This window comes from Mus musculus, chromosome 7, assembly GCF_000001635.26.
Source record: "Mus musculus strain C57BL/6J chromosome 7, GRCm38.p6 C57BL/6J".
In the NCBI taxonomy this organism is placed as follows: domain Eukaryota; kingdom Metazoa; phylum Chordata; class Mammalia; order Rodentia; family Muridae; genus Mus; species Mus musculus.
The window spans coordinates 14,465,042-14,493,023 of record NC_000073.6 but is presented as its reverse complement, the minus strand read 5'-3'; the positions used below and the strand labels follow the sequence as shown (position 1 = coordinate 14,493,023).

Here is a 27,982-nt window from a genome sequence, read left to right as displayed (position 1 = left end):
AAGCTGCAGACATGCCCAAGCCTGGAGTAGAACCCACAAATAGTTCTTTACAATGTCATCAGACTACGTTTGGTTTGAAGGAATGCCTTTTCCTTGCATGGGGTTTAACAAAGAAATCATTGGCAAGATTCGTCATAGTTTTGTTATGAGAGAAGACACAGTCGTACTGTCTTATCCTAAGTCAGGTAAGCCTCCTCAGTGACAATGATACTGAACTCTATGAGGAGGGCTTTGATCCCAAACCATTTGTGTGGTGAGTGGAACAATTATATACACATGTGCAGGGTAGAGGTCTTTAAGACGCTTTCCCTAATTGCCTGGAAGCTAGTCTTTTAGCAGCCTTCCATGAAGATGTAGAACTCTCTGTTCTTTCTGGACCATGCCTGCCTGGATGCTGCCCTGCTCCTGCCTTGATGATAATGTACTGAACCCCTGAAAGTGTAAGCCAGCCCCAATTAAATGTCATCCTTATAATAGTTGCCTTGATTATGTTTTCTGTTCACATCAGTAAAACCCTAAACAAGACATATATATTCCAGTATTTTTGACATGGAGATCTGTGCATAAGACCATTTCAATTCAGAGGAAGATCTCTAACCTGACCTGCATAGTCAGAGCTGATCATCACTAGAGCAGTGACTCTGTCATTGGTCTGTCTCTGTGGGGAGTAGAGAGTGAAAGATGGAAAATTAAGAGAATAAACAGAAGAAATATCAAGAGATAAAGGCATGGATGTGAGAATGCAAGGACAGTGTCAGGGAGTATAAAAGGTCTAAAAACAAAAAAAAATCAAATATGAATGTTTGGCAGAAACAGAAAATATTGGGTAAGTATAAGATTTCTCACATCGAAAGTACATGGGAAAACAAGGACAGTGGAAATGCAGGAAAAAGACTCAAAAGACTGATTGGAAATGTCAATGATGAATATACATTTTACTTATGTGCATAAGTATATAGCATGTTGAAATAGTGAATACTACTGGTCTATGTGCTTGGAAACCGTAGCACTGTAAATTGTGTGGGAATGTATTCCACTTGAGGCTTTTTCACATATACTGTTGAAGTAACTGTTATTTACTCTTCCTTCTTGTTCAGGAATGACCTGGCTTGTTGAGATTGTCTGCTTGATTCAGAAGAAGGGAGATACCAAGTGGATCCAATCTGTGCCCATCTGGGACCGCTCACCCTGGCTGGAGAATGAATCAGGATACTTTGAATTAGTTAATAAGGAAGGACCACGACTCATGACCTCCCACCTTCCCATCCATCTTTTCCACAAGTCTCTCTTTAGTTCCAAGACCAAGGTCAGTGTCCAACACTTAAGGAATATTTGATCAAATACTCTTTGAACTTAGTCTACCCTGACTGGCCCTGCAGCTCTTGCTAAAATTCATTCTGATTGTATAGATTAGGGGAGAGAGGCTGAGATTCTCATGCACTAGGTGTTGCTGATTTGTCCCCTGCTTAGAGTATGTTAAAGAACTAGCATTTGTACCATCACACAGTGGTCCTGGGAAGCTTTAAGAGAGAAAGTGTAATATCACACTAGAACCTTCAGAAACTACATACATAGGTGAAACAGAGTTCAATCTCTAGTATAGTGTGGGTATTATTGTACTATTTTCATCAAAATGTCAGTCAAGATTCTATATATACCCCATTCCATGTGGGTGAATCTTTAAAGGCACACTGGCTTATGGGGACACCTGACCAGGCATTAATGCTCTAATCATGGAGATTTTTCAACAGTCATGGCTCAATTATATACTGTCAAGTACATACTGTGTCTTGCTGTATCTAGCTGTATTTTAAAAATAACATACACAGGAATTTTCAATTCCTCTGATAGAGGACCATCAGAAGTGATAATAGATATTCAAGTTGTGATCTGTCATATCTCATATTTAGTAAAATGTTTTTCTTGATGTCCCTCCACTGTGGAATATAAAAATAATTTATGTTTAAACTACATAGAAAAAATTGGAAAAATAACCTTACTTGACAACATCACAATAAAGTTGTGACTATTCACCTAAAGGCATGTTTTTTATCTGAATTTGATAAGATCTAGGCTGGAGAAATTATGACCTAAAGAAATGAGTTCTGAAATAATATCACAAAAAACATTACCACAAAATATAAATTTCTTTTTATTAAAAGTGATTATGTTAAATTTCTTTTATTTCCTGAAATTAAAATGACATACATCATTTCCATCTTTCTCTTACTCCCTCCAAGTGCAACCATATACTTTTCCTTTCTTTCTATCAAATTTATTGTTTCTTTTTTGTTAATTGTTGTTAAATCTGTATAAATCTATATCTATATATCTATATCAATATGTATAAATATATTCATAAATACTTAAGTACAGCGTGTTCAGTCTTTATAATGTTACATGTATGTATGTTTTCAGGACTGATCTTTTATTGGATAACCAGTTACACTTTCCCCAAAGGTAGCCTATTTCTTCCATTCTCAGCAGTTCATAGTGGCAGTTACAGTTAAATGAATCAGTTTGTTATTTTGCAGATAGATTTAGCACAGGAGATTTTCTTTTACAGTGATGATTCTGTCGAACTCTAAGATACTGAGATACTGCTCTTTATAACTGTTGATTCAGTCTTTTTTTTTAACAGTATCCATCATCTTAGTCATTTTGCTACTTCATTTCTGTAAATCAAATAAAATTATAAAAGGAGATTCTGACTATGAATTTCTTGCACTTAAGTATATATTTTGTCCAAATAATAATATACATGTTTTTAGAAACTTCATGGATATTTGATTGGCATTGCTAGTCAATTGTGCCAACTAAAAAGTGAAGAATGATTGTATTGACTTTCATTTATATGTTTTTCCTTTTAAGATTATCTACATCTTCAGAAATCCCAGGGATATTCTTGTGTCTGGTTACTTTTTCTGGAGTAAGACAAACCTTATGAAGAATCCAGGGTCACTGGAAACTTATTTTGAATGGTTCCTTAAAGGAAATGGTGAGTCTCCTCTAAAATATTTGAGTTGAGTGAGGTTCAGAGACATGTTTCTAAAGAAAAGGTGAACTATACACTATAGACTGGTCTTGAACTCTCTATTTAGCTAGAGATGACTTTGAAGGACTTTGCCTCCTGCAACTACCTCCTAAGATTTAGGACTATACACATCTATTTCCATGCTCTGTTCATTTGATTCTGGGGCTCAATCTTTCAATTTTCTATATTTTTATCTAACTTGACTTCATAACTAGACTTCTAGTATCTTTTGTGGTCTTCCTTTGACTCCATATTATTCCTCTACATTCAACCAGTCTGTGGGTCTCTTCATCATTTTGAACCTAAATGTGCAGTCTTCCTGTTGTCACACACCACATAACAGGGAAGAGCCATAGCTTACTCCTTGACACATGATGCTGGGAGAATTTGGAGTATATACTCTTCTGAGTATTATTATAGCTATCGCCATTTGTGGTGGTTTGAATGAGAAATACCTCAAATAGACTACAGCATGTACATGTGCTCTCAGTTGATGGCATAGTTTCAGAAGGTTTAGGGGGCACAGGTTTGCTGAAGAATGTATATCTTTGAATGTTTACTATGAGAGGTAATCCCTTAAGCCACTTTCAATTTCCTTTTCCTAGTTAATGCTTGTAGTTGGTGAGATAACTCAAAGTTTCCTGCTACTATAGTCCTTCCTAACACTTGTTCCTTTTGACTCTTTTCACCCATCTTTGATTCTTATACCTTTAGAATAATAAACCAAAAATAAGCTGAATCTTCCTTAAATTGACTTTGTTCTTGGTGTTTTATCACAATAGAAAAGTAGCAAATCCAGTTTTCTTCCTACCATGCTTCTCACTTTTAGATTTGATTAGTCTTTTAATCTTTTTTTTCATTGACTTCCAGGACAGTGTATAACAATCCACCATTTTGTTAAAATGCATCTTTCCCAATATTATAAATCCTATTTTCTTATTTGTTTAAATAATATTTTCATGTGCAGATATTTTATACTTTATTTTTAATTTTAACTGTTATGGAATTTATTAGTTATATCCAATAACAAATTTCTTTATGAACCATTTATATACATGTGTGCAGGTATTTCAGTCTCAATAATGGTTGCCTAAACTCTCTTGCCCTGTTCCTAATCTTGCTAACCATTTTTCTCTTCCCAAAAACACTCCTTTCTACTTTCATGCCTTTTTTTCTTCATGTGTGAACCAATGAGTTCCATTCGATTTGCTTACTGAAGTTCAGGGGATGAGTCATTTGTAGGAATATGGGTAGTGTACCAGTAGCTAACCTACTGAAAAACTACGTCCTCCAAAAGCAATCTCTAACTTCCACCCCAACTGATATTAACTGCCTATAACTCATTAGCATGTAGAAGCCTGCTTTCTCTCCTGGATAGAACATTGGAGTCTATGCAATCCCCTGAAGTTATTGTGTACTAATTACATTGAGTGTAAGAGTGCTATAGCCATGCTATTTCTAGAAGACATTTTTTAACATCATTCCACCACATCTTTTAGCTCTTACATCATTTCTATACCTTCTTCTTTACTCTTTCATAAACCTACTTGGGGGTATAGATGTTTCATTTAGGGTGAGTTCTAAGAAGGAATTTATTCTCAGTACTTTCACTACTTTTGAGTCTCTAAAATTAGTACTTCCCACTACAAGAATCTTCTGTTTTGACAAAGTTGTCAGTAGTAATATATTGGCATAAGAATAGCTATTTAGAAGACAATCTGATTTGTACACCATATCCATTTAGCATAACAATGGCAATAGCTACAATACAATGACTTACTCTCTTCCAAACACAGGGCTTGATTTTGTTGATTGTATTAGATGTGAACTCTTCTCAATACAAATCAGAAAATGGTTTGTTACCCCATAACACAGTGGCTATTATTGAACCATATTTTGTAAGGCTGGTTGAAGTATAAATCACATTGTCTACAGCTGAGGAAAACTGTGGATGACAATACCCCACCAGCAGCCTACAACACATTTCTGGTATTATGAAGGCTATTTAACAGGAAGATGCTTTCCAGGCCACTCCCTGATTACTTTCTTTATATCCTATATACACAGTTATGAAGATGCCTTCAACAATAGGGTATTACCAACAAGTTTCTGTAGGCAATTGACAACAGTGATAATTCCTTATATTATTTGAACACTTAGGCCTTTTCCCTATTTGTTCTTTAGGCAACAACTCCTAGGAAGGTATCCCAGAACTAACAATGGAGACTTTATTCAATAACTGATAAGTTCTGGAAGCAGTATTGTCTACCAATTCAAAGACATTTGACTTAGGCAAATATATAATATAATATAATATAATATAATATAATATAATATAATATAATATATGCATATATAATAAATTGATAACCTATAATATATAGCATATAATGCATATATACATATTATATATGGTATATTATATATTATGTTGAATATATAATGTATCATTTATATTATATCTTGTATTATATATTTGTATATTCATATATAGCAATTATATATAAATACATTATTCCTTTTATGCATTAATATTTATAATTAATATGATATGTATTATATGTATGCTTATAAACTAGTGAGTTTACTTATGACATTTTTATATATTCTTGGTTTGGTTAATGCTATCTATCATCTCATCAATATATCTCTATATAAAGCTCCTCACTCTCATATACGCTCCCTTAACTTTCACACCATAGGTGTTCTGAAACTTCTCTTTCCTTGAGGTCTTTTTTCATGTTCCCTTCTAATGGCCCCTTTGCAATTTCCTGTTCTTTATCTGCACTTCAAGTTAAAGTACTAAGAATTTGATTAGCATACTCATATGAGAGAGAACATTCACTATTCATCTATCTGTTCTTAGGTTTATGATTAAGAGTAATTTTAAATTTCTTATAATTTAATTTTTACAACTGAATAAAATTTCATTGTGTATCTATATATAACAATTTCATCATCTATTATTCAGTTGATGGCCATCTAGGGTAAATCTAATTCCTAGCTTTTGTGAATAGAGCTGCAGTGATCCCAGATCTTCAAATACCTATGTAATAGTATATACTTAAGTATACAGTAGTATTAACTTCAGGACATAGTCATATATACCTAAGTAGTTTGAATATGTAATTAAGATTCTATAGCTAGGCCATATGGAAGTTTGTTTTCCAATTTTTGAGTAAATTCCATAGTGATTTAAATAATGTATATGCCAGGTTCCACAAGAGTTTCTCTTTCTTCATATTTTTCAAATTTAAAATAACTAAACTTTATTATAAAAACCTGCAAATAAATAAAACAAAATATATGAAATTTAATGAGACACAAATTCTATACCATTTAATGAATTTATATTGTTAGAATTAGTACTCAAACGAGAATCTGTGAAGCTTCTCATTAAATGTTATACTTTTAACATCACTTGTATAATACTGAGTTATCCACAGGAAAAACAAAAATCTATGACAGATTTTGAACTAAAAAATAAACCATTCCCCTTATATTCTCTTTCAACACTTTTAAACATTTTCTGCATCTTCTCTTTTCTCATCTCATTGTACTTAGATTTTCTTCTCTTTTCCCCATACTCCAAACATATTTTTTTTTCTTGACAATGGCCATTTTGACTGGGGTAAGTTTTTATTTCTATTTCCTTGATGGATAATGATTTGGAAAGTTTTTAAAATGTGTATAAGGCATTTGTCTTTTAACATTGTTGAGTTCCATAGCCTAGATTTTACTACATTTGTTTGTTTCTCAAAGGTTAATTTTTAAATTCATCTTGGATACTATGTGGGCATTGTTTGGGAGCATACAGCTGCCAAAAGTTTTTTTTTTTTTTTCATTCTGTAGGCTGCACTTTTATACTCCTTTGGTGGACACAAGACTTATAACATCATGATCAACTTGTTGGTATTGACCTCATTTTCAGAAATAAATGAAATAAATCTTTTTCAGAAAAGTCTTACCTTACCTTTTATTCTGTCTCAAAGTGAATGTCCTCCTCTTTCTTCTAGCAGTTTCATGTTTTCTTTTTAGTTTCTTGATAGACTAGGGATTGGTGTGAATTAGTGTGTGTATGTGTGTGTGTGTGTGTGTGTGTGTGTGTGTGTATGTGTGTGTGTGCGTGTGTGTGCTCTAGTGCATGCATGTGCATATGCAGATTGAAGGATTAAGATCTAAATCCATTCTACTAGTACATATCAATTTTCCAAAGCACCGTGTACTGAACAATCTGTCTTTTCTCAGCATTTTGTCAAAATTCAGGTTTCTACATTTGTGTGAATTTATGTCTTTGTTTTCTGTTCCATTGAACTACATGACTATATTTTTATCTGTGCAATATGGTTTTTATTATTCTGTGTCTATAGTATAACTTGAAATAAGCTACAGAGTTTTGCAAGATTGGTTTTATTTTCTGGGTCTTTAGTGTTTTCATCTAAATTTGTTATTGACGTGTTCTTTGAAAACATTTTATATGTATAATTTATATCATGATTATTAAAACCATTAACTCTCTCTAATCTCCCTCTCATTTGCATTAATATCCATTCCCTGTAGTTCTTCTTTAAAACATTCGTGTCTCTTTACTTGTCGTTCATTTAATTTAGCCATGATTAGGATCATCAATGGAAATATGGGCCTTTAACTACTCACTGAACCCTAATAAGCACCTCAGTGGGAAAATATCTGATGACAGTAGCTTCTTATCACCTAGAATACGTCAGAATTCAGAGTATATCAGGGTATAATATTATCCCATGAGTATCATCCCCAAGCCATGATTCACTATTGATGGAATAGACTAGTACAAGCCTATTGAAAGATGTTTCAGTTGCTTTTTGATAATGAATCCATTTGCTCTGCAATGTCTACATGTGACACTTTACAGATATTCTGTCTTTCTTTTTCAGATTAAACATTTCTCCCTTATGTTTCTTCAGTGATCCCCGAGTCTTACACTTGGTTGTACAGGGTTCTTTTTTTGAATTTTTATTAGATATTTTCTTTATTTACATTTCAAATGCTAGCCCAAAACTCCCCTATATGTCCCCCTGCCCTGCTCCCCTACCCGTACACTCCCAATTCTTGGTTGTGGCAGTCCCCTGTACTGGGGCATATAAAGTTTGCAAGACCAAGGGGCCTCTTTTAGCAATGATCACCAACTAGGCCATCTTTTGCTATATATGCAGCTAGAGACACGAGCTCTGGAGTTACTGGTTAGTTCATATTGTTGTCCCACCTATAGGGTTGCAGACCCCTTCAGCTCCTTGGGTACTTACTCTAGCTCCTCCATTGGGGGCCCTTTGTGTCATCCTATAGATGGTGGTGAGCATCCACTTCTGTATTTGCCAGGCACTGGCGTAGCCTCACAGGAGACAGCTATATCAGGGTCTTTTCAGCAAAATCTTTCTAGGGGATGCAAAAGTGTCCGAGTTTAGTGGCAGTTATCATGTAGAAGAATTTGAATTGATCCATTCTTATCTCCTTGTACCAAGGTCAAGTGTAAGTGGATCAAGAAACTCCACATAAAACCAGAGACACTGAAACATATAGAGGAAAAAGTGGGAAAAGCCTCGAAGCCTCAGTTTTGTTGAGTATAACCTTTTTAAGTAAGATCTGATGATGTTTTGGATTTCTTCAGGTTCTGTTGTTTTGTCTCCTTTTTCATTTCTGATTTTGTTAATTGGAATAGTGTCCCTGTGCCCTCTAGTTAGTCTGGCTATGGGTTTATCTATCTTGTTGATTTTCTCAAAGAACCAGCTCCTCCTTTGGTAGATTCTTTGAATAGTTATTTTTGTTTCCACTTGGTTGATTTCAGCCCTGATTTTGATAATTTCCTCCTCTCTACTTCTCTTGGGTGAATTTTCTTCCTTCAGTTCTAGAGCTTCTAGGTATGCTGTCAGGCTGCTCATGTATGCTCTCTCAAGTTACTTTTTGGAGGCACTCAGGGCTATGAATTTTACTCTTAGGACTGCCTTCATTGTGTCCCATAAGTTTGGGTATGTTGTGGCTTCATTTTCATTAAACTCAAAAAGTCTTTAATTTCTTTCTTTATTTCACCTTTGACCAAGGAATCATTGAGTAGAGTGTTGTTCAATTTCCACGTGAATGTTGTCTTTCTATTGTTTATGTTGTTATTGAAGATCAGCCTTATTCGGTGGTGATCTGACAGGTTGAATGGGATAATTTCAATATTTTTGTATCAGTGGAGGCCTGTTTTGTGACCAATTGTATAGTCATTTTTGGAGGAGGTACCATGTAGTCCTGAGAAGAAGGTATATCCTTTTGTTTTAGGATAAAATGTTCTGTAGATATCTATTAAATCCATTTGTTTCATAACTTCTGTTAGTGTCCATGTGTCTCTGTTTAGTTTCTGTTTCCAGGATCTCTCCATTGGTGAGAGTGGGGTGTTGAAATCTCCCACTACTGTTGTATGAGTTGCAATGTGTGCTTTGAGCTTTACTAAAGTGTCTTTAATGAATGAGGTTGCCCTTGTATTATGGAGCATAGGTATTCAGAATTGAGAGTTCATCTTGGCAGATTTTAACTTTGATGAGTATGAAGTGCCCCTCCTTTTCTTTTTTGATAACTTTGGGTTGGAATTCAATTTTACTTGATATTAGAATGGTTATTCCAGCTTTTTATTTCGGGCCATTTGTTTGGAAAATTGTTTTCCAACCTTTCACTCTGAGGCAGTGTCTGTCTTTGTCCCTGAGGTGTGTTTCCTGTAAGCACAAAAATGTTGGGTCCTGTTTATGTAGCCAGTCCATTAGTCTATGTCTTTTTATTGGGGAATTGAGTCCATTGATGTTAAGAGAAATCAAAGAAAAGTAATTATTACTTCCTGTTATTTTTGTTGTTAAAGTTGGAATTCTGTTCTTGAGGTTGTCTTATTTTAGGCTTGTTGAAGGATTATTTTCTTGCTTTTTCTAGCGTGTAGTTTCAGTGCTTGTGCTGCTGTTTTCCCTTCGTTATCCTTTGTAGGGCTGTATTCTTGGAAAGATATTGTGTGAATTTGCTTTTATCATGGAATACTTTGATTTCTCCATCTATGGTAATTGAGAGATTTTTTGTGTTGTGTGTAGTAACCTGGGCTGACATTTGTGTTCTCTTAGGGTTTGTATAACATCTGTCCAGGATCTTCTGGCTTTAATATTCTCTGGTGAGAAGTCAGGTGTAATTCTAATAGGCCTGCCTTTATATGTTACTTGTCTCTTTCCCTTATTGTTTTTAATATTCTGTCTTTACTTAGTGCATTTGTTGTTCTGGTTATTATGTGTCGGGAGGAATTTCTTTTATGGTACAGTCTATTTTGAGTTCTGTAGGCTTCTTGTACATTCATAGGTTTCTCTTTCTTTAGGTTTGTGAAGTTTTCTTCTATAATTTTGTTGACAATATTTGCAGGCACTTAAGTTGAAAACTTTCATTCTCATCTACTCCTATTATCAGTAGGTTTTGTCTTCTCACTGGGTCCAGGATTTTGTTGATGTTCTGAGTTAGGATCTTTTTGCATTTCACATTTTCTTTGATATTTGTATCCATGTTCTCTATGGAATCTTCTGCACCTGAGATTTTCTCTTCCATCTCTTGTATTCTGTTGCTGATGCTCACATCTATGGTTCCTGATTTCTTTCCTAGGGTTTCTATCTCCAGAGTTGTCTCCCTTTGTGATTTCTTTATTGTTTCTACTTCCCTTTTTAGATCTTGGATAGTTTTGTTCAATTTCATTGCTTGTTTGGTTGTGTTTTCCTGTAATTCTTTAAGGGATATTTTTGTTTCCTCTTTAAGGAGTTCTTCTTGTTTAGCAGTGTTTTCCTGTAATTCTTTAAGGACTTCTACCTGTTTAGCAGTGTTCTCCTGTATTTCTTTAAGTGAGTTATTAATGCCCTTCTTAAAGTCCTCTACCAGCATCATGAGATATGAAAAAAATCTGAATCTTGCTTTTCGGGTGTTGGGATATCCAGGACTGGCTGAGGTGGGAGTGCTTGGTTCTGATCATGGTGAGCAGTCTTGTTTTCTGTTAGTATGATTCTTACATTTGCCTTTTGCCATTTGGTAACACAGGCCTTAGTTTTTATAGTTGTCTGTGGCTGGAGGTTGTTCCTCCTGTGATTCTGTTAGCCTCTGTCAGCAGTCCTGGGCGTCCAGCACTCTCCTGAGTCTCAGTGGTCAGAGTACTCTCTGCAGGCAAGCTCTCCTCTTTAGGGAAGGTGCACAGAGTTCTGGCATTCAGACCTGCCTCCTGGCTGAAGATGAAGGTCAGAAACAGGACCTGTCCCAGAAGATGTGTTGCTTCTGCAGTCTGTGTGCTAACCTCCATAGACAGGTTTCTGAGGGACCCGGGACAAAGGTGGCTCCCTCACCTGCTCCGGCAGGCAGAGCCCTCTCCAGGCAGACACCTCTCCTCTGCCAGGGAAGGTGCCCAGATGTCTGGAGTTCAAAACTGGGTCTGTCCCAGAAGCTGGGTAGCTTCTGCCTGTCCCTTGATCTGTGTGCTTCTGCAGTCTGCACTCACACCTGTGAAGAATGGTCTCTGAGGGACCTGGGACACAAGATGGTTCCCTCACCTGCTCCTATTGTTGTACATGTTTCTATTTTGCTGTTAGAGTCATATCATTCTGTAGGAATTTTAAGATTTTGTTTTATTTCTGTGGATAATGTCACTAAATTTTTGAATTGTATTTTGTTTAAAGTATATATTCGTTTTGGTAGCATGGCAGTTTGCATAGCATTAATTCTCCTAGTCTGTGAATAGGGGAACATTTACCTTCTCCTAATGTCTATCCAAGTTTCTTTCTTCAGTGAGTTCTTTTTGTTATAGAATTTATATTCTTAGTGTATGCATTGCTCCATTCTGTTACTGTGATAAAAACACAATGAAAAAGAAAAAATATAAAAGGAATGGTTCATTGGGGGGGGGGGGGTTAGGTTCCAGAGATATAAGAGTCCAAATCATTTGGCAGAAAGTGTGGCACCAGGAAAGCAGGCATTGCATTGGGCCAGCCACCAATAGCTCACACCTGGTTTTGGAAACAGGAAAAAAATGGAAAACACTCAAAATGGTGCCAATCTTTTGAAACCTTAAGTATTATCCACAGTGATATATTTTCTTTAGAAAGTATATACTTGCTAATTTTCCCAAACCATTTTTCAAATAGAAACCAAGTATTCAAATGCCTGAAGCTTATAAAGGGAATCTCTATTAAACACACACACTTGATGAGACTGATTCTGAGGTATTTTCTTGAGGTAATTGGGAACAGATTTATTTCTATTATTTGTTTCTCATTCTTTTGCCACTATTAGGCAGGGAAACTATTGATGTTTGTATGCTAATTTTGGATCTTGTATCTTTGATAAAAATCTTTATTTGATCTACATCTTTTCTGGTAAGCTGTTTTAGATCTCTTAGTATAATTGTGGAAAATAAATGTACTTTGACTTCTCTCTTTCTTATTTGTATTCCTTTTCTTTTCCATCTTTGTCTTTTTGTTCTTATATATTCTATCTGACATAAATGAACAAATAAACAATAAGAAAAACTCTAGAATGCAAGCAAACTCATGGAGTTTAGTTTGGTTTAGTTTAGTTTATACTTTATGTGTGTTTGTTTCATTTTAATCTGGTGGAAAAGGGCATAGTGAGCTACTATGTGGCCATATAAAATTGAATTCTATATCTGAAAGAGAACACTGAATGCTTTTAATTTTGAGCCTTATCTCTGTACCTACCTGTTTAAATTTGAAAATGTCATTTGGTTTAATTTTTATAGTATTTTTTTTAATCTGTGTAGAAATGTATCCTTTTTTCTTTTTTAGATTTTACACTTTAGTGAAAATGTTTTAAGGTAAAGTTTAATAATTTTCTGTATTTTACTGATGCTTGTTATAAAGTCTCACTTTTCATGATTTACTGTATTAGTTTTGAAATGCATTTATTTTGGTTAGTTTATGTAACATTTTGTCAATATCGTTTACATTTTGAAAACTTGCTCTATTTGTTTTGTTGTGTCTGCTATTTTCATTTCAATAATCAGTATCAGTGATTTCTTTCAAGCCATAGATTTTGGTGGTTGACTTTTTCTTTTTCCAAAACCTAAGCTGAATCACTAACTAGTGTATTAAAAGTACCTTTGATTTATTAATGTAGGTCCTTTGAGTTTGAAACATCTCTCTTAGAACTGTTTTCATTGTATTCTACAGATTAAAAGATGATTTTTAGGAGTATTATTTTTCTTGACTTGTTCAAGAACTCACTCATTAAATTGTGGATTTATTTAAGCTCCATGAGTTTGCTTGCATTCTAGAGTTTTTCTTATTTTTTATTTGTAGTCATTCCATTCTTGTCAGGTAGAATACAAGGGACTTTATTTTCCCATGTTTTTAAGACTTTCTTTATGACCTAATATATAGACTCTTTTAGAGGAAGTTCAATGGGCTATTGAGAGCAATTAATATCTAGAGTGTTTGGATATAATGCTCTATAGATATGTGTTAAACTCATTTTAACTGTGAGATCATATAATACTTTTATATTTCTATCAGGATGACCAGTCTATTGTTGAGGTTGAGATTACTAATGATGTCTGGTGATAGCCTGTGACTCTACATTTAGTAGCATTTCCTAGGTATAAATGTGTGACCTCTGTTTGGAATTGTACACTACTCTCCATGAATTATTCCCTCAATCAGCCGAAAGCAATGGTTATCCTTTCTCAACAAAATTGGTTTCAAGTCTGTTTTGTTAGATTATAACAACACCACCTCCTTGCTTTTTAGCTCCATTTGCCCAAATCACCGTTTTTCGTTCATTTACATTTCAAATGATATGCCTGTTCCCAGTTACTCCTCCACAACTCTTCCATCTCCTTCCCACTTTACCCTCTCTCCTTTGCCTGTATGAGGGTGCTCCTTCACCCACTCACCCATTCCCACCTCATTGCCCTAACATTCCTCTATGCTAGGGCATCAAGCATTCACAGGATCAAGGGCCAGCCTCTCATTGATGCCAGATAAGGGCATCTTCTGCTGCATATGCAGTTGGAGTCATGGGTCTCTCCCAGTGTATTCTTTGGTTGGTGGCACCCCTTGTGGGCTCCCTAGGAACTTTGGAACATCTGGTTGGTTGATATTTTTCTTCCTACGGGGTTGCAAACCCCTTCAGCTCATTCAGTCCTTCCCCTAACTCCTCCATTTGGGTCCTCTTGCTTAGTCTGATGGTTGCTGCAAACATCTGCATCTGTATTGGTCAGGCTCTGGCAGACCCTCTCTGGAGACAGCAATAACAGGCTCCTATCAGCAAGTACTTTTTGGCATCAGCAATAGTGAGTGTGTTTGGTGGCTGAACATGGGATGAATCCCCAGGCGAGTCATTCACTGAATGGCCTTTGCTCCAGTCTCTGCTCTTCTCTTTGTTACTCTATTTGCTTTAGACAGTATCAATTCTGTATTAAAATTTTTGAGAAGGGTGAGTGGCCCCATCTTTCAACCAGGGGCCATGCCCGACCTCTCCATATGGCTTCTACAGGTTCTTTCTCTCATTTGTTGTATATTTCATCTAATGTCATCCCCATTAGGTCCCAGGAGTCTCTTGTTTTTCTGACATCTGGAACTTTTTGTTGGCTATCTCTGTTCCTCATTCCCCATTGTAACCTCTGTTCAATTTCCTGATCCTATGTACATATCTCCTGTCTCCTCCCACACATGATCATGCTCATCTTTCTTTTCCTTTCCCCCTCCTCTCTTTCTCCAAAATCCCTCCCACCCTCTACCGCCTATCATTATTTTGTTCCTCCTAAGTAGGACTAAAATATCCACACGTTGGTCTTCCTTTTTGAGCTTCATAATGTCTGTAAGTTGCATCCTCAGTATTCTGAGCTTTTTTCCTAATATTCACTTATCAGTGAGTACATACCATGTATGTTCTTTTGTGACTGGGTTACCTCACTCCGAAAGATATTTTCTAGTTTCATCCATTTGCCTGTGAATTTCATGAAGTCGTTGTTTTTAGTAATCCATTGTGTAAATGTGCCACATTTTCTGTATCCATTCCTTTGTTGAGGGATATCTCGGTTGTTTCCAGCTTCTGGCTATTATAAGTAAGAATGCTAACATAGGGGAACATGTATCCTTGCTATATATTGGAGAATATTCTGGGTATATGCCCAGTAGTGGTATAGCTGGGACGTCAGGTAGTACTATGTCCAATTTTCTGAGAAACCGCCAGACTGGTTTCCAGAGTATTTGTACCAGCTTGCAATCCCACCAGTAATGGAGAAATGTTCCTTTTTCCCCACATCCTAGCCAGCATCTGCAAGGATTTGTCTCTATCTTTAACAGTTTTTTGCCTCATTATTAATCACTATTTTCTGCCAGGAGAAAATTTTCTGTTAATGGTTGAGAGATGCACTAAAATATATGGATAGCGTAACAAAAAGTCATTATGAGTCCATTTCTGAAGCCGATTCAAAGAGGTCATTAATAGAATAATTACGTCTTAGATATGAGAACTGGTATCCTTTAGGCGTTACAGGAATTGAGGGCATCACTTGGTTCTGACATTGCAACCTCTCAGAAAGATGTCCCTGCATGGAATCAGGGGTAAATAATTCTATGAGGAGATGAGTTTACTAATGAACTTAATTTTATCAGCTTACTCCTCTGTGTGTCTCTGTCTGTCTCTCTGCCTTTGTCTCTGTCTCTGTGTGTGTGTGTATGTGTGTGTATATCAGAAGTCACATTTAATGTTGTAAATAGAGTCAAGTTTGCTTTTTTATAAAGCTGTTTGTAATTTGTTAAAAAGAGAAGAAATCAAGGAAACATTTATTCATGCTTTGTAATCAGCACTTTCTTCCTCTCTGCACACAGTTCCATATGGATCATGGTTTGAACACATTCGTGGATGGTTGTCCATGAGAGAAGAGAAAAACTTTCTTTTATTATGCTATGATGACTTTAAAAAGGTAATTGTCTTTCTTATACAATGACACAGCCTCTTACAAACTCACCTCATGTAGTACTCCACAGTTTTAAGTGTTATGATTCTACCTACGGTGTCAGTGTTAAGCTCAGGACAGTCAGTAAATGTAAAAGTACAATGATGTCCTTTGATTTTGATTTACTTTTACCTGTCTTTTCATCCCTAGGTTCTTGTCCATCACCCATTTCATCTTTCTATCTCCCTCTCTTCCTTCCTCTCTTCCTTCCTCTCTTCCTTCCTCTCTTCCTTCCTTCCTTCCTTCCTTCCTTCCTTCCTTCCTTCCTTCCTGCCTGCCTGCCTGCCTGCCTGCCTGCCTGCCTGCCTGCCTTTCTTTCTTTCTTTCTTTCTTTCTTTCTTTCTTTCTTTCTTTCTTTCTTTCTTCCTTCCTTCCTTCCTTCCTTCCTTCCTTCCTTCCTTTCTCTTTCTTTCTTTCTTTCTTTCTTTCTTTCTTTCTTTCTTTCTTTCTTTCTTTCTTTCTTTCTCTTGTTTTTTGTTTCTCTGCATAGCCCTGGCTGTTGTAGAACTCACTCTGTAGACCAGGCTGGCCTCAAACTCAGAAGTTTGCCTGCCTCTGCCTCCCGAGTGCTGGAATTAAAGGTGTTTTCCACAGCTACCTGGCTCTTCTTTCTTTCTTTCTTTTTTTTTTTTTAACTTTAACCTAGATCACCCTGAGATAGAGTTGGGAAACTCACACTTATACCACAGGTTTTTATAATTCAGAGAATGTAACATATATAATACAATTAATAACAAAATGGCTAGTAGGGAATGTATAAAGTATTGTCATTCCACTGTTGTGGTCAACTGTATGCCATCTCCATTTCACCATTGAGAAAAAGGATGTAAATATGAAAACCATCAGAGAATCTTTGAAAACACAAGTGCTTGAGTGACATTCACAGGATTGAGCAATATTCAAATCTGGCCAAGCATATCCAGAGTAAAGTCTGTCAGGGAGGATGGTGTCCTGTGGTCTGCAGTACTTGGAGCTAAGCAAGATGGGCTAGGAGACATACACTGAAGAGTTCAAAATTCTTAGTAGATAATATCTTACATGTGCAAACATTAAGTAAGACATTAAATAAGTAATTGACATTAAGTAAGTAATTAAGTCTAGAAGACTGAAATGCCATATATATTTCTGATAATTGAAAATTTCATATATATGAAATTCCCCCACTGAAGGGTATAATTATTTTAAAATATGAAATCTGAAAAATAGTTCTGGACATGATGTAACATGGCTCTATTCCTAAGAGTGGGAGATGGAGACAGACTAAGTTCTTCAAGGTCATCACTGGTTGTATAGTGATTTAGAGGTAAACCTTTTCTTCAAAAGACATTGTTTCAAAATACCAATAAAATAATTTTAAGTTGATTTATGTAATATATTTTTATTTAATTAAAGAATATTCCTTATAATGATGGACAGATAACAATAATACCAATTATATTAGCACAAATATTCTCATTTGATCAGCAGTTCAAAAGTTTAAATGGTTGGGAAGTTATAGGTAAAAAGTAACCATCATTTACTATATCAGAGATAAAGATGTTAATTGTACTTTTAAATGAGGAAGAAAATTGAATTGAGCACTCACTATGTCACAGAAAACCCTTGTATCTTCCTAGAACTGCTGAAAAAATATAATTGAGAAGAAAAAGCAGTCTTACAGCCACTGTTTACATTATTAAACAGACTCTTGTGATGTGGAAGGTTACTGATAGTTGTTATTTTTGTGTGTTTTTATTTGTTCTTTAATTATTATATTTTTATAATACAAAACATTTTAATTTTAAATACATTTTACAATACTCTAGCACTCTAACAATTTTTCCAAATTTTCTCCTCATCCTTGTAAACTCAACCTCAAGTTCTTCTCAAGAAACAATGAAAAAGTCAATTAAAGACAACCCACTAAATCAAGAAAACAAAATAAACAATACCCCCAAAGAAAAAAATCCCACAAAATTATAACCAAGGAAAATGTACACACATATCCCCACACACACTTACACCCACATATACACACCCATACACACTCACACCCACAAACTCACACATGAACAATACAAAAACAAGCAAGCAAGCAAACAAACAAACAAACAAAACCAAAAATGTTGAATTTAGTATGTGTTTAATATGAATACTGCCCTGGAGAGGTTGATGTACCCAGTGTCACTCTATTGATGAAAACTGATTTTCTCTCTATCTGTCTCTGTCTCTGTCTCTCTCTCCATCTATAAATGACAGTTCAGACATTATCCTTTACCCTAGTGTCTAGACTTTCATTCATTCATTTAATCCTTTTAATATAACCAAATAAAATATAATAAAATAAACAGAAGTATCATTACAAATTTGGACAAGACAAACCAACAAAGAAAAGAAGCCCAAAAGAAGACATACAAATTAGAGACACGCATGTTTGCACATTTAGAAATTACATAAACACACTAAACTGGAAGCCATATGTATTATATATGTATTATATATAGATATAGATGATATAGATAGATATAGATGTAGACACATAGAGTATTGGTTAGACTGGTATTACCCACTGCATATGCTGATCTAGCCCTGTGGATATTTAAGAGTTTTCTTGTGATGATGTGGAGGGCCCTGTTTTCTTGATGTCTTCCCTCTACTCTGGCTCTTGCACTCTCTCTTTATTCTGAAGAGTTTAATGACTCTAGATCAAAACATTTAATGGAAATATATCATTTAGGGCTGATTGTTCAAAGGTCTCTCATTCTGTGTATTGTATAGCTGTGGATCTATCTATTTTTTTCTAAGTGCTGAGGGAAAAACTTTATCTGATGGTAGCTAAATATACTACTAAAATCTGTATAGTAGAACATCTTTAGGCATATTTGTCACTAATTTTTAGACCAGTTTTGTTTTGTTTCATCCTGAGTATGTAGGCTATCTAGTCTCTGGCTACCCAAACAGTGTTAGGTCTTGGTTCCATCTCATGGAGTGAGCCTTAAGACAAATGAGTTATTGGTGAGTTACTACCAAAAGCTTGATACCACCATTTTTCCAGCATGTCTTTCAGGTATAACACCACTGTAGATCAGAGGATTTATGGCTGGCTTTTCTTTTTTGATAACATGCACAGTATCTTCCTGTAACAGACATGCTTTAATGTAATGTGCGACAGTGGTATTTTGGCACCATCCCAAGTCTTCTTGTTCAATGAGTTTTGTAGGTGTTGTTTGTAGCAATCAGCCTTGTTGACAGTTTGTTGAGAGTAACATATAATTTTGTCAACAGCCTGTGTTGCTTAGGGGCTTCCATGTAAGCTCTTGGGCCAAGAATGTATTTGAATATAGCTCAATGACAGTACTTAAAGTATACTTAAGGGTCAAGAGATGGACATTTTGAGAGAGCATCTCCCCATTGTTTGGCAGTATTATTTAAATGGCCTTAATATATACTTTAAAAATATTCTACATTAGTAGGCTTTCATATTATTCGTCAAATATCCCTTAATTTTAGCTGTCTCTTCCTGTGTTCCCTCCTACATTCCCTTCCCTTTTACCTTCCCTATATGATACCCCTTTTCAGCTCTTGCCTATCCATCCATTATTTGTTGTCCATGTTTATCATGATGATGGTGATGATGATGGTGGCGGTGGTGGTGATCATGATGATGGTGATGTGATGAGGGATATTTCTTTTGTCCTCCAATGTATTTGGTGTTCTCTATGCTTCTTGTACTATGATAGGTATGATAGGCCTCACATGGATAGTTCTTCTTTCTCTATTTCTATTATTCATAGAAATATCCAAAATTTCCTATACATTTTGTGACAGTTTTTAAAGTTAACATTTTCTTTGACCACTGTATCCAATTTTTCTATGTTGTCTTTAATGGCTGAGAGTCAGCCTCCCAACTATTGTATTTTGTTTGTGAATCTCACATTTCCAGATCCTGTTCAAGGTTCTAAATTTTCATTTGCATATTTCCTTCAGCTTGAGTTTTCTTTACTGATTCCATTTCCAATTTCATGTCTTGAATGGTTTTGTTCATTTGTGTCCTCTGTGTTTTTATATAAGTTTTTATGGGATTTATTAATTTCCTCTTTAACAACCTCAGTCATCTTAATATAGACAATTTTAAGGTATTTTTCTTGTTCCTAAACCGTGTTTGGATACTCATGACTTGCTGTAGTATGGTAACAAGTCTGTAGTGAGAACATACTTTCCTGGATGTTATTAATTATGTTTTTATGCTGGCATCTCACCATTTGAGATTTGTAAGATTATAATCTGAGTCCTGATATCTGGTACTGCCTATTTGAACAGGTGTTTTCTTTTTTAGTTTTTGTTGACCTATCTAGTTCTTAGGAGAGTGTGGTGGGTGGGTGTTGCCTGGTAGAAAATTGTTCTGAGATCCTGATATGTGTAGTCACTGGAGAGTTTCAGGTAAAATACATTCTGAGTATCAAGGTCTGACACTTAGGAAAGGAGATAAACTAGGAGGAGAACCTAAGGAGGCACATAGGAGGGAAGAAAGCTGGATATTCCACCAGAATTTGCTTCATTACTGGGAAGTGGATAAAGTAAAGGAGGAACAATTACAAAAGAAGCTTTGATATAAATCTTCGGGTAAGATATATGTCAAAATACTAGGGTATTGGACTTGGGGGATTGAAGGGAAAGGTGAATATCTGCAGTTAGCCTCTCTGCTTCCCTGATGAGAGTGGCCTGTGGATTCTCACAATGTGGGGACAAGGACAAAACAAGGAGTAGGGGGAAGGAATTTTGGCAGTTACAGTATCGGTGATCCACTGGAGATGGGAGCATTTAGGGGGAGGATACAACTGGTGTTCTGCACAGAGCTGGGGATGAGAATAGGGGATGGACTTAGAAGAACAAATAAATATAAAGGTGATGATTTGTTTCAGTCTACCAGCTTCCATGAATGGGTTAGCATGTGGGTTCTCCGGGAGTAACTGAAGGAGTTGTAGGTTAAGACCAATCACTGAGTAGGGGGAGGAAGGTTATGATGGGAAGATCTGTAAGATACAGTAGATGGGAGTGGCTGCTGCAGGTGTGCTGCTGCAGAGCTGGGGATAACCCTCCCTGGGGGACTGAACTAATGGGAATGGAGGGAAAAGTGAAGATCCATTGCTAGCCTCCCATTTTCCTGGCCAGAGTAGTCTGTGGATTCTTAGGGAGGATCTATTGGAGATGGGGGTTGAGATACTGTAATGAGTTGGAGAAGCAAGTTTGGAAGAGAACATGTGGGATCCCAAAATTTTGGGGGACTTCCATAGATTATTTGGGTAAGAACTGGTGATCAGTCTGGAAGATTAGATCTGGAGAAACAGAGGGACACTTAGGAGAAGATCTCAGGTAGACCTGGAACCCAGAGGATGGGAGCAGATGCAAAGTCGAAGGAGAGGTGCAGGTTACTAGTTTACCTCACAAGGCTTGTTCAGCCTCTTTTCTTATAGAACCAGGACTACCCAAACAAGAATGGTACCACCCACTATGGGCTGAACCCTCCTCCAAGGATTGCTAATTGATAAATTGTTTTACAGCTTGATCTCATGGAGGCTTAACCAACTGTGGTTCCTTCTATTCTGATGAGTCTATATTGTGTCCAATTGACCCATAAAATAAGGAAGCATGCTCCTTTGCTTATTGTAATATATTTTACTTTTTCATTATGAACTACATTTTCCAGGAAACTTCATTACCTACCTGACTCTTCTACAAGCTAGTCCAGTTTCTAATAAGTCTCATTTTCATTCATTTCACTCACTTTTTCATTGATTTTCATGGTTGTTTACCTTCACATGAAATGTTAACCAAATATGTGATAAAATATGTAATAAAAATTTAGAATTAATAGTACCTTTATGGCTCCAGTAGAAGGGTTAATATTCAAATAAAAATATGTAGTATTCCAAGATCCCACCTTCTTATGACTAAATTCTACAATCAAATCACTGTGGTAGTGCACAGTTGTAGTGTCAGCACTTGTGTATCTGAGGTAGGAAGACTGTGATGTTGTTGGCCTACTGAGTTACAGCATGAGATCATAGCTCAAAAGAAAACAAAATCTCCCAAAAGTATCCCCAATTAATAACTACTAAGAACATTTTGATGAAACTTGTAAAACTATATTATTCTCAGTTACCCATAGGAAGCACTATTATTTGATGTAAGCATTAACCTCTGTCAAGTTATTTATGCACATTGTCTTCATTCATGTTGATAACTGTTTAGAAGTATTTCTATGAGTTTCCTTAAACATCTCTCTCCAGGTGGGGTATGCTAGCACTTAGGTACCAAAGCCAGATTTTTCTCTGATGTCTTTGAGGTACAGTCCAGTATGGTCTCCATAATAATTTTCATTCTAATAGACATGGCTCCATTTTGAGGACTAATCTCAAGTAAAATCATCTCAGTGAATTTAGGAAATCTGTTGCCACCCATCTATAAACATAATACTGAGGAGAAGGTAGGAAGTTCAGAAATTTCAAGGTCTTCATTCACTACAAATTAAGATTGAAGAGATCCTCAGTCATATTAGGCCCCTTCTCCAATGTACTCTCTATCCCAAAGAAATGTTTCCTTCTATTTTTTAGGACAAAAATCAGTCATGTTGAAAGCCAAGTCAGTACACTAATGCTTCACATGTATCCTGCCCTCTCCCCATGGCCTCATTCATTTTTCAACTCCATTCAATGCTTTTTAATTTTATTGTGCCATTTTTCATCCCCCATCTACATTTTCCTTCTCTGCATATGTTTTTCACAGCCCTCTGCTTATTATCCTCTTTTTAGTTTCCTCTTCTTTTAAGACACCAGGGGAACCATAGAGAAGATCTGTGAGTTCCTTGGAAAGAAGTTAGAGCCAGATGAGATGAATCTCATCCTGAAGTACAGCTCCTTCCAAGCCATGAAAGAAAATAAGATGTCTAATTTTAGTATCGTCAGAAAAGATATAGCTACTAATGATTTGCAGTTACTGAGAGAAGGTAAAAAAATATTCAGAATATGTCAGATCATGTGTAGGGATTCTGCCAATGGGACTCTAAGAAACTATTGTGAATATATCAGCAGTTATTGTTCAACATTTATTAAGTTCAAACTTACAAGGCAGCTTTTCCATGGTAATGATGTGGGCTTAAGGCACTCTGAAATATTGATTTGTTCTGGAAGCTAATGTTGGGATTCCAGATGGTAATGTACAACACCCTTAATGGAAAATGGGGAAATAGATATATTGCTATGAGGCTTTGTAAGGCTCCCTGTATCATAGAACTGAACTCTCAAAATTATTTATTGCATCAGAGAAAAGATGTATCTGGAGTGGTAAACACAGAAATCATTTCCATTACCTTATGGGAAAGAAGTGAACAGGACAAGATTGCTGTATCACAGAAGGCCAGGAATAAGCCTCATAAAGACTAAGAGAAATATTCTCCAGTATTAAAATCTGATGGTTTTTGCCAACCAACATTTGGCCTTCTGCAGGCTTACGGCTGCACTCTTAAATCTGAATTCTCTTTTCTTAAATGGTAATAACTATCCTCAATATGCAGGTGCTAAATCTTTATGCTGGTAGAAGTTAATGTGTATAGTTTTGTAGCTGTGAATTTATGGAGTAACTTTGCTAGAATGAATCACAACTGGAGTCTCACCCACTTGTAATTAAAGAATATGAGTTGAGATGGGCCTCAGTGTTGAAGAATGAATGAGTCTGATGTTAGGTCTTTGGGGTGAGTAAAGCACACCAGTCATGATGGCTAAGATCAAAACAAAAACTCAGGTGACAGCAGATCCTGGCAATGATGTGGAGAAAGAGGAACACTCCTTCATTGATGGTGGGATTGCAAACTGGTACAACTACTCTGGAAATCAGTCTGGTGGTTACTCAGAAAATTGAATATAGTACTATCTGAAGACGCAACAATACCAGTCGTGGGCATATACCCAGAAGATGCTCCAGCATGTAATAAAGACACATGCTCCACTATGTTCATAGCAGCCTTATTATAATAGCCTGAAGCTGGAAACAACCAAGATGTTCCTCAACAGAGGAATGGATATGGAAAATGTGGTACATGGTACATTTTAATTCATCTATTAAAAATGATGACTTCATGAAATTCACAGGCAAAGGATGGAACTTGAAAATATCATTCTGAGTGAGGTAACTCAGTCACAAAATAACACACTCAGTATATAGTGATTGTTAAGTGGATATTAGCCAAAAAGTTTGGAATACCCAAGATTCAATTCACAGACCATATGAAGCACAAGAAGAAGGAAGACCAAAGTGTGACTACTTCAGTGCTTCTTAGAATGGTGAACAAATTATTCATAGGAGGAAATATGGAGATAAAGTCTGGAGGAGAGACTGAAGGAAAGGCCATCCAGAGACTGTCCTACCTGGGGATCCATCCCATATACCGTCACCAAGGACTTGTCACCACAGGAATATGGTCATCTAAAAATAAATGACTAAAGCTTTTGGGAGAAGCACTACTGTTAATAGATGACTTCTGACTCCTGGACTCCAGCCTGTGTAGATACAAAGTCATCAGCACTGGAATTTATGGTCTTACCTTAGAAGAGAAGTCTGTTCATGAATTTCTTGTCATAAGTTAGAATTTGGCAGAGGCAACAATATGTGTACGTGAAAAGCTCTAAGTAAAACCTAAAAAGAATGCTGTGACTTGTTTAATAGAGCAGTGCTATGGAAACTAATAAGCAAAAGTCCTGTTGGAGATACACTGAAACAAATGCAAGAGAATTTAGAAAACAATTCTATTATGGCAACTGTCATTTTCTGTTTTCTAGAAAGATTTTTGAAGGATGAGAGCACAATGGGATTTAATTTAGTCTCTTCCAAAATAAATGGTATTTTATGCATCATATCTTTTAGGAGGTATCTCTATCTATCTATCTATCTATCTATCTATCTATCTATCTATCTATCTATCTATCTATCTATCTATCTCTCTGTCTGTCTAAGTAGTAGTTACCTCAAAACACTTGATCTGATTTTATAAGTCATTGGTAGTTTAATCAATATAGTGGTTATATGAGGCATATATTTCTTTTGCATTTGCATATGCCTTTTATCCTGGAGAATTATATTCCTTATACCAGTGTTGTAACTCACAGTTAATAAGTCATAAGTCTCATTGAAACCAAGGCACTGATTGGGGACACCAACTTCTTTACCCCTTATTCACTACTTTAGTATAAAGAATGCTGAGATGAATATGTTGGGAAATGGGTTTAAAAGAACAAAATACATTAGGATAATATTTGTCCTCCCAAATACTTCATCAGATTGGTGCTGTTTTTTAATCTTAAAGGTATTAAAAGATCAAAGATTAATTTCTTTACTCACCATTAGATATCAAATTCCCTAAAGTTTAAAGCCATGAGAGGCTGTGTTAAGGATTCTACTGGCCTTATCCAGAAGTAATTCTCTAGACCTATTTCACTGTACTTTAGATTTGCTCCTTAACTGGACATAAGAAAATACCCTTTATTGTCTCTGAAGTGATATTCTGAACAGCTACTCTTTACAGGGAGACTCACTCATTTCTTTAGGTTGGATTAATCTGGTTTTAATATTTAAGCAATAATTTTCCACATACAAGTGTGTTCATTTTGATTCCATATTCAGACACTGCAGAAAACACTAATTTCAGCCATTGTTTGCTTGATAGATATTTTGTAAAGACATTGTCTCAAGTCATGTGACTGAGAATGTCTTCTGATAAACCTCAGAGGTCCTAGTCCTCATTACTTTACACTTGGTGTTTTCTGGACAGTGGTCAGGGCATTAATCATGGTTATTGATGTTCTTAGAAGACACAGAGGAAAAATGACCTGAGGATTGGGGTAAAAGCCCACTCTCTGCAGCCTAAAATAAAATCCAGAGAAAGTCTGAAAAAGATCCTTTTTTGAGAACTGCAGAATCTAGAACTATGAGAAATTTCCTTTCTCACAAGAGGTAATGCACCACATGTTAGGGTTATCCTGTCACCTGCCACACTAAATTTTAAAGAAATCTACATCTGAATAAAGAGAAATGTACATCTGATGCATGCTCAGAATTTTGACATAATTGGAATTAGAACTTTATATGTGCACCTGCAAATATATGGTTCTCTCATCTGGATTGATTCATTCCCAACGGAAGCCATATTGAATTGGCTGAGATTCTGGTATCACAGTATGTGTTCTCGCTTATTAGGATTCAGGTATGCTGAAGTAAGCAATAATGAAACATGCTCTAACAATGAACATAATAGCAAACTTGAGAGAAACAATAAATACTGATAGATTTTCCTCTTATCAGATGACACTCTTAATATAGTATCAATCAATTATATCATATTTGAATATGGTATATCAATAATTACCATTTAGGTATGACTTTTTATATCTTTGTTAACATATCCTACTGACAAATTAAAATTAACTTACATGATACCTAGAGTAATATAATAAGGAAAAGGATTTCTTCTCTTGTCAATATTTTTGGCTTCAAATATCCATCATTATGATGTTAGGTAACATATTAGGGGCTAATTATTCTTCATCAACAAAATGAGATCAATGCAAGCATCTTGCTCACTCATTCATGAATGCTTTCAACAATTCCATATTGAGTATGTTCTCTAGGTCTGATATTCTTTCACAAACGAAGTCTTTAACAACTGAAGAAAAACTTTATCTTTCTCAAATATTTAGCTACATATTCATTCCATTCATATATACAAAAAGCCTGTGCATGGAGTATATTGAAGAGTTACAGATATGAGATAAAATATACCAAAGATGGGAGCTGTGATGATTTATAAGAAGTAAATATTAGAAAAATTATTACAGTGACATAAATAAGAAAACTAAAATGTGTTTACATAGAAGACATCAGCACTCCAGGAAGAATAAACATGAAACATATGAAGAACAGTTGGATAATTTGCAGTCTCTAAGGCCAAAACTAAAGGTCTACTGGAATGCTGTGATGCAAGCTAACATATGTTCAAAGAGGACAGAGATATAGAGAATAGGGAATACAATCATGTCCAGCTTCATGCATCAGCTAATACCCTGGCTAAGTGAAAACAGAAGTCTCCAGATTTTCTCAGCTGGAAGTGGCTGGGGCTCCTGTGTCTATGGGAAGTTTCAAGATGATTACCCTGCAGTTCATACTGTGTGAATCTCCAGTTCCAGGGGATCTGATGCCTCCATCTTCTGCAGGCACCTGTATTAATTTGTACCAATCCAACACAACTTAAAATTAATATTAAATATTTTGTAAAAGTTGCTCATATCCTGTGAAAAATATTATAACTAAACAATAAAATATAGAAAGAACAATTGATGTTTGTTTTGATAGTTGAGAAACTTTATTGGGTTGGATAGTGTGATGGATACAGGTAAAATAGGAAGCAGAAATAATTTGGTCATATAAAAAAGGAGATGCAATGTTGCTACTGTTATATTGTATGCCTTATAAATCAGGAAAGGAGAAGGTGAAACATTATTTTCACAGAAGAAAATGTCTTTATGTATATTATTTTATGACATAAGAAGGGTTTTTTTGAGAACCATTGAAAGTTGGATTTTATTAATTGTGTGGTCCTTGTGAAGTAGATAATAAAGCATATGAAGAGGAAGGACTGAGAACAGTGTTAAGATTATTGTTAATCCACCTATGTATCTGCTTCACATTTTCCAGGTGCAACTGGGGACTGGAAGAATCATTTTACAGTAGCCCTAGCTGAAGCTTTTGATAAAGTGTACCAGGAGAAAATGGCTGGTTTCCCTATAGGGCTATTCCCATGGGAGTAAGTTCTTAAAACTTTTGAATCTTATATAGACACCGTTCTATATAAGATTTTCCAGTTCTTGTACAAATGAATTACTGGATGTGGTCATAGAATAAATATTGTTATTGAATTGTTGTAG

At 35.7% G+C, this 27,982-nt stretch overlaps 1 protein-coding gene across 1 annotated transcript; it reads left to right on the top strand.

The window, feature by feature from the left end:
• On the top strand, window positions 1-27,973 carry Sult2a7 (sulfotransferase family 2A, dehydroepiandrosterone (DHEA)-preferring, member 7). The gene is made up of 7 exons (NM_001184981.2): window positions 1-185; window positions 1,098-1,306; window positions 2,872-2,998; window positions 15,904-15,998; window positions 19,590-19,677; window positions 22,840-23,016; window positions 27,753-27,973. Exons 1-7 carry the CDS (start codon window positions 53-55, stop codon window positions 27,863-27,865), a joined length of 942 nt encoding a protein of 313 aa, NP_001171910.2. The 5' UTR covers window positions 1-52; the 3' UTR covers window positions 27,866-27,973.
• The last annotated feature ends 9 nt before the right edge of the window (window positions 27,974-27,982 follow it).

Excerpts from the sequence above, each read along its gene's own strand:
- Sult2a7 (NM_001184981.2), top strand. The coding sequence starts at position 53 with ATGTCATCAGACTACGTTTGGTTTGAAGGAATGCCTTTTCCTTGCATG. Across the intron at positions 1,307-2,871 it reads TCTTTAGTTCCAAGACCAAG|ATTATCTACATCTTCAGAAA; the intron begins GTCAGTGTCCAA and ends TTTCCTTTTAAG. Across the intron at positions 19,678-22,839 it reads TGGTGGTGATCATGATGATG|ACACCAGGGGAACCATAGAG; the intron begins GTGATGTGATGA and ends TCTTCTTTTAAG.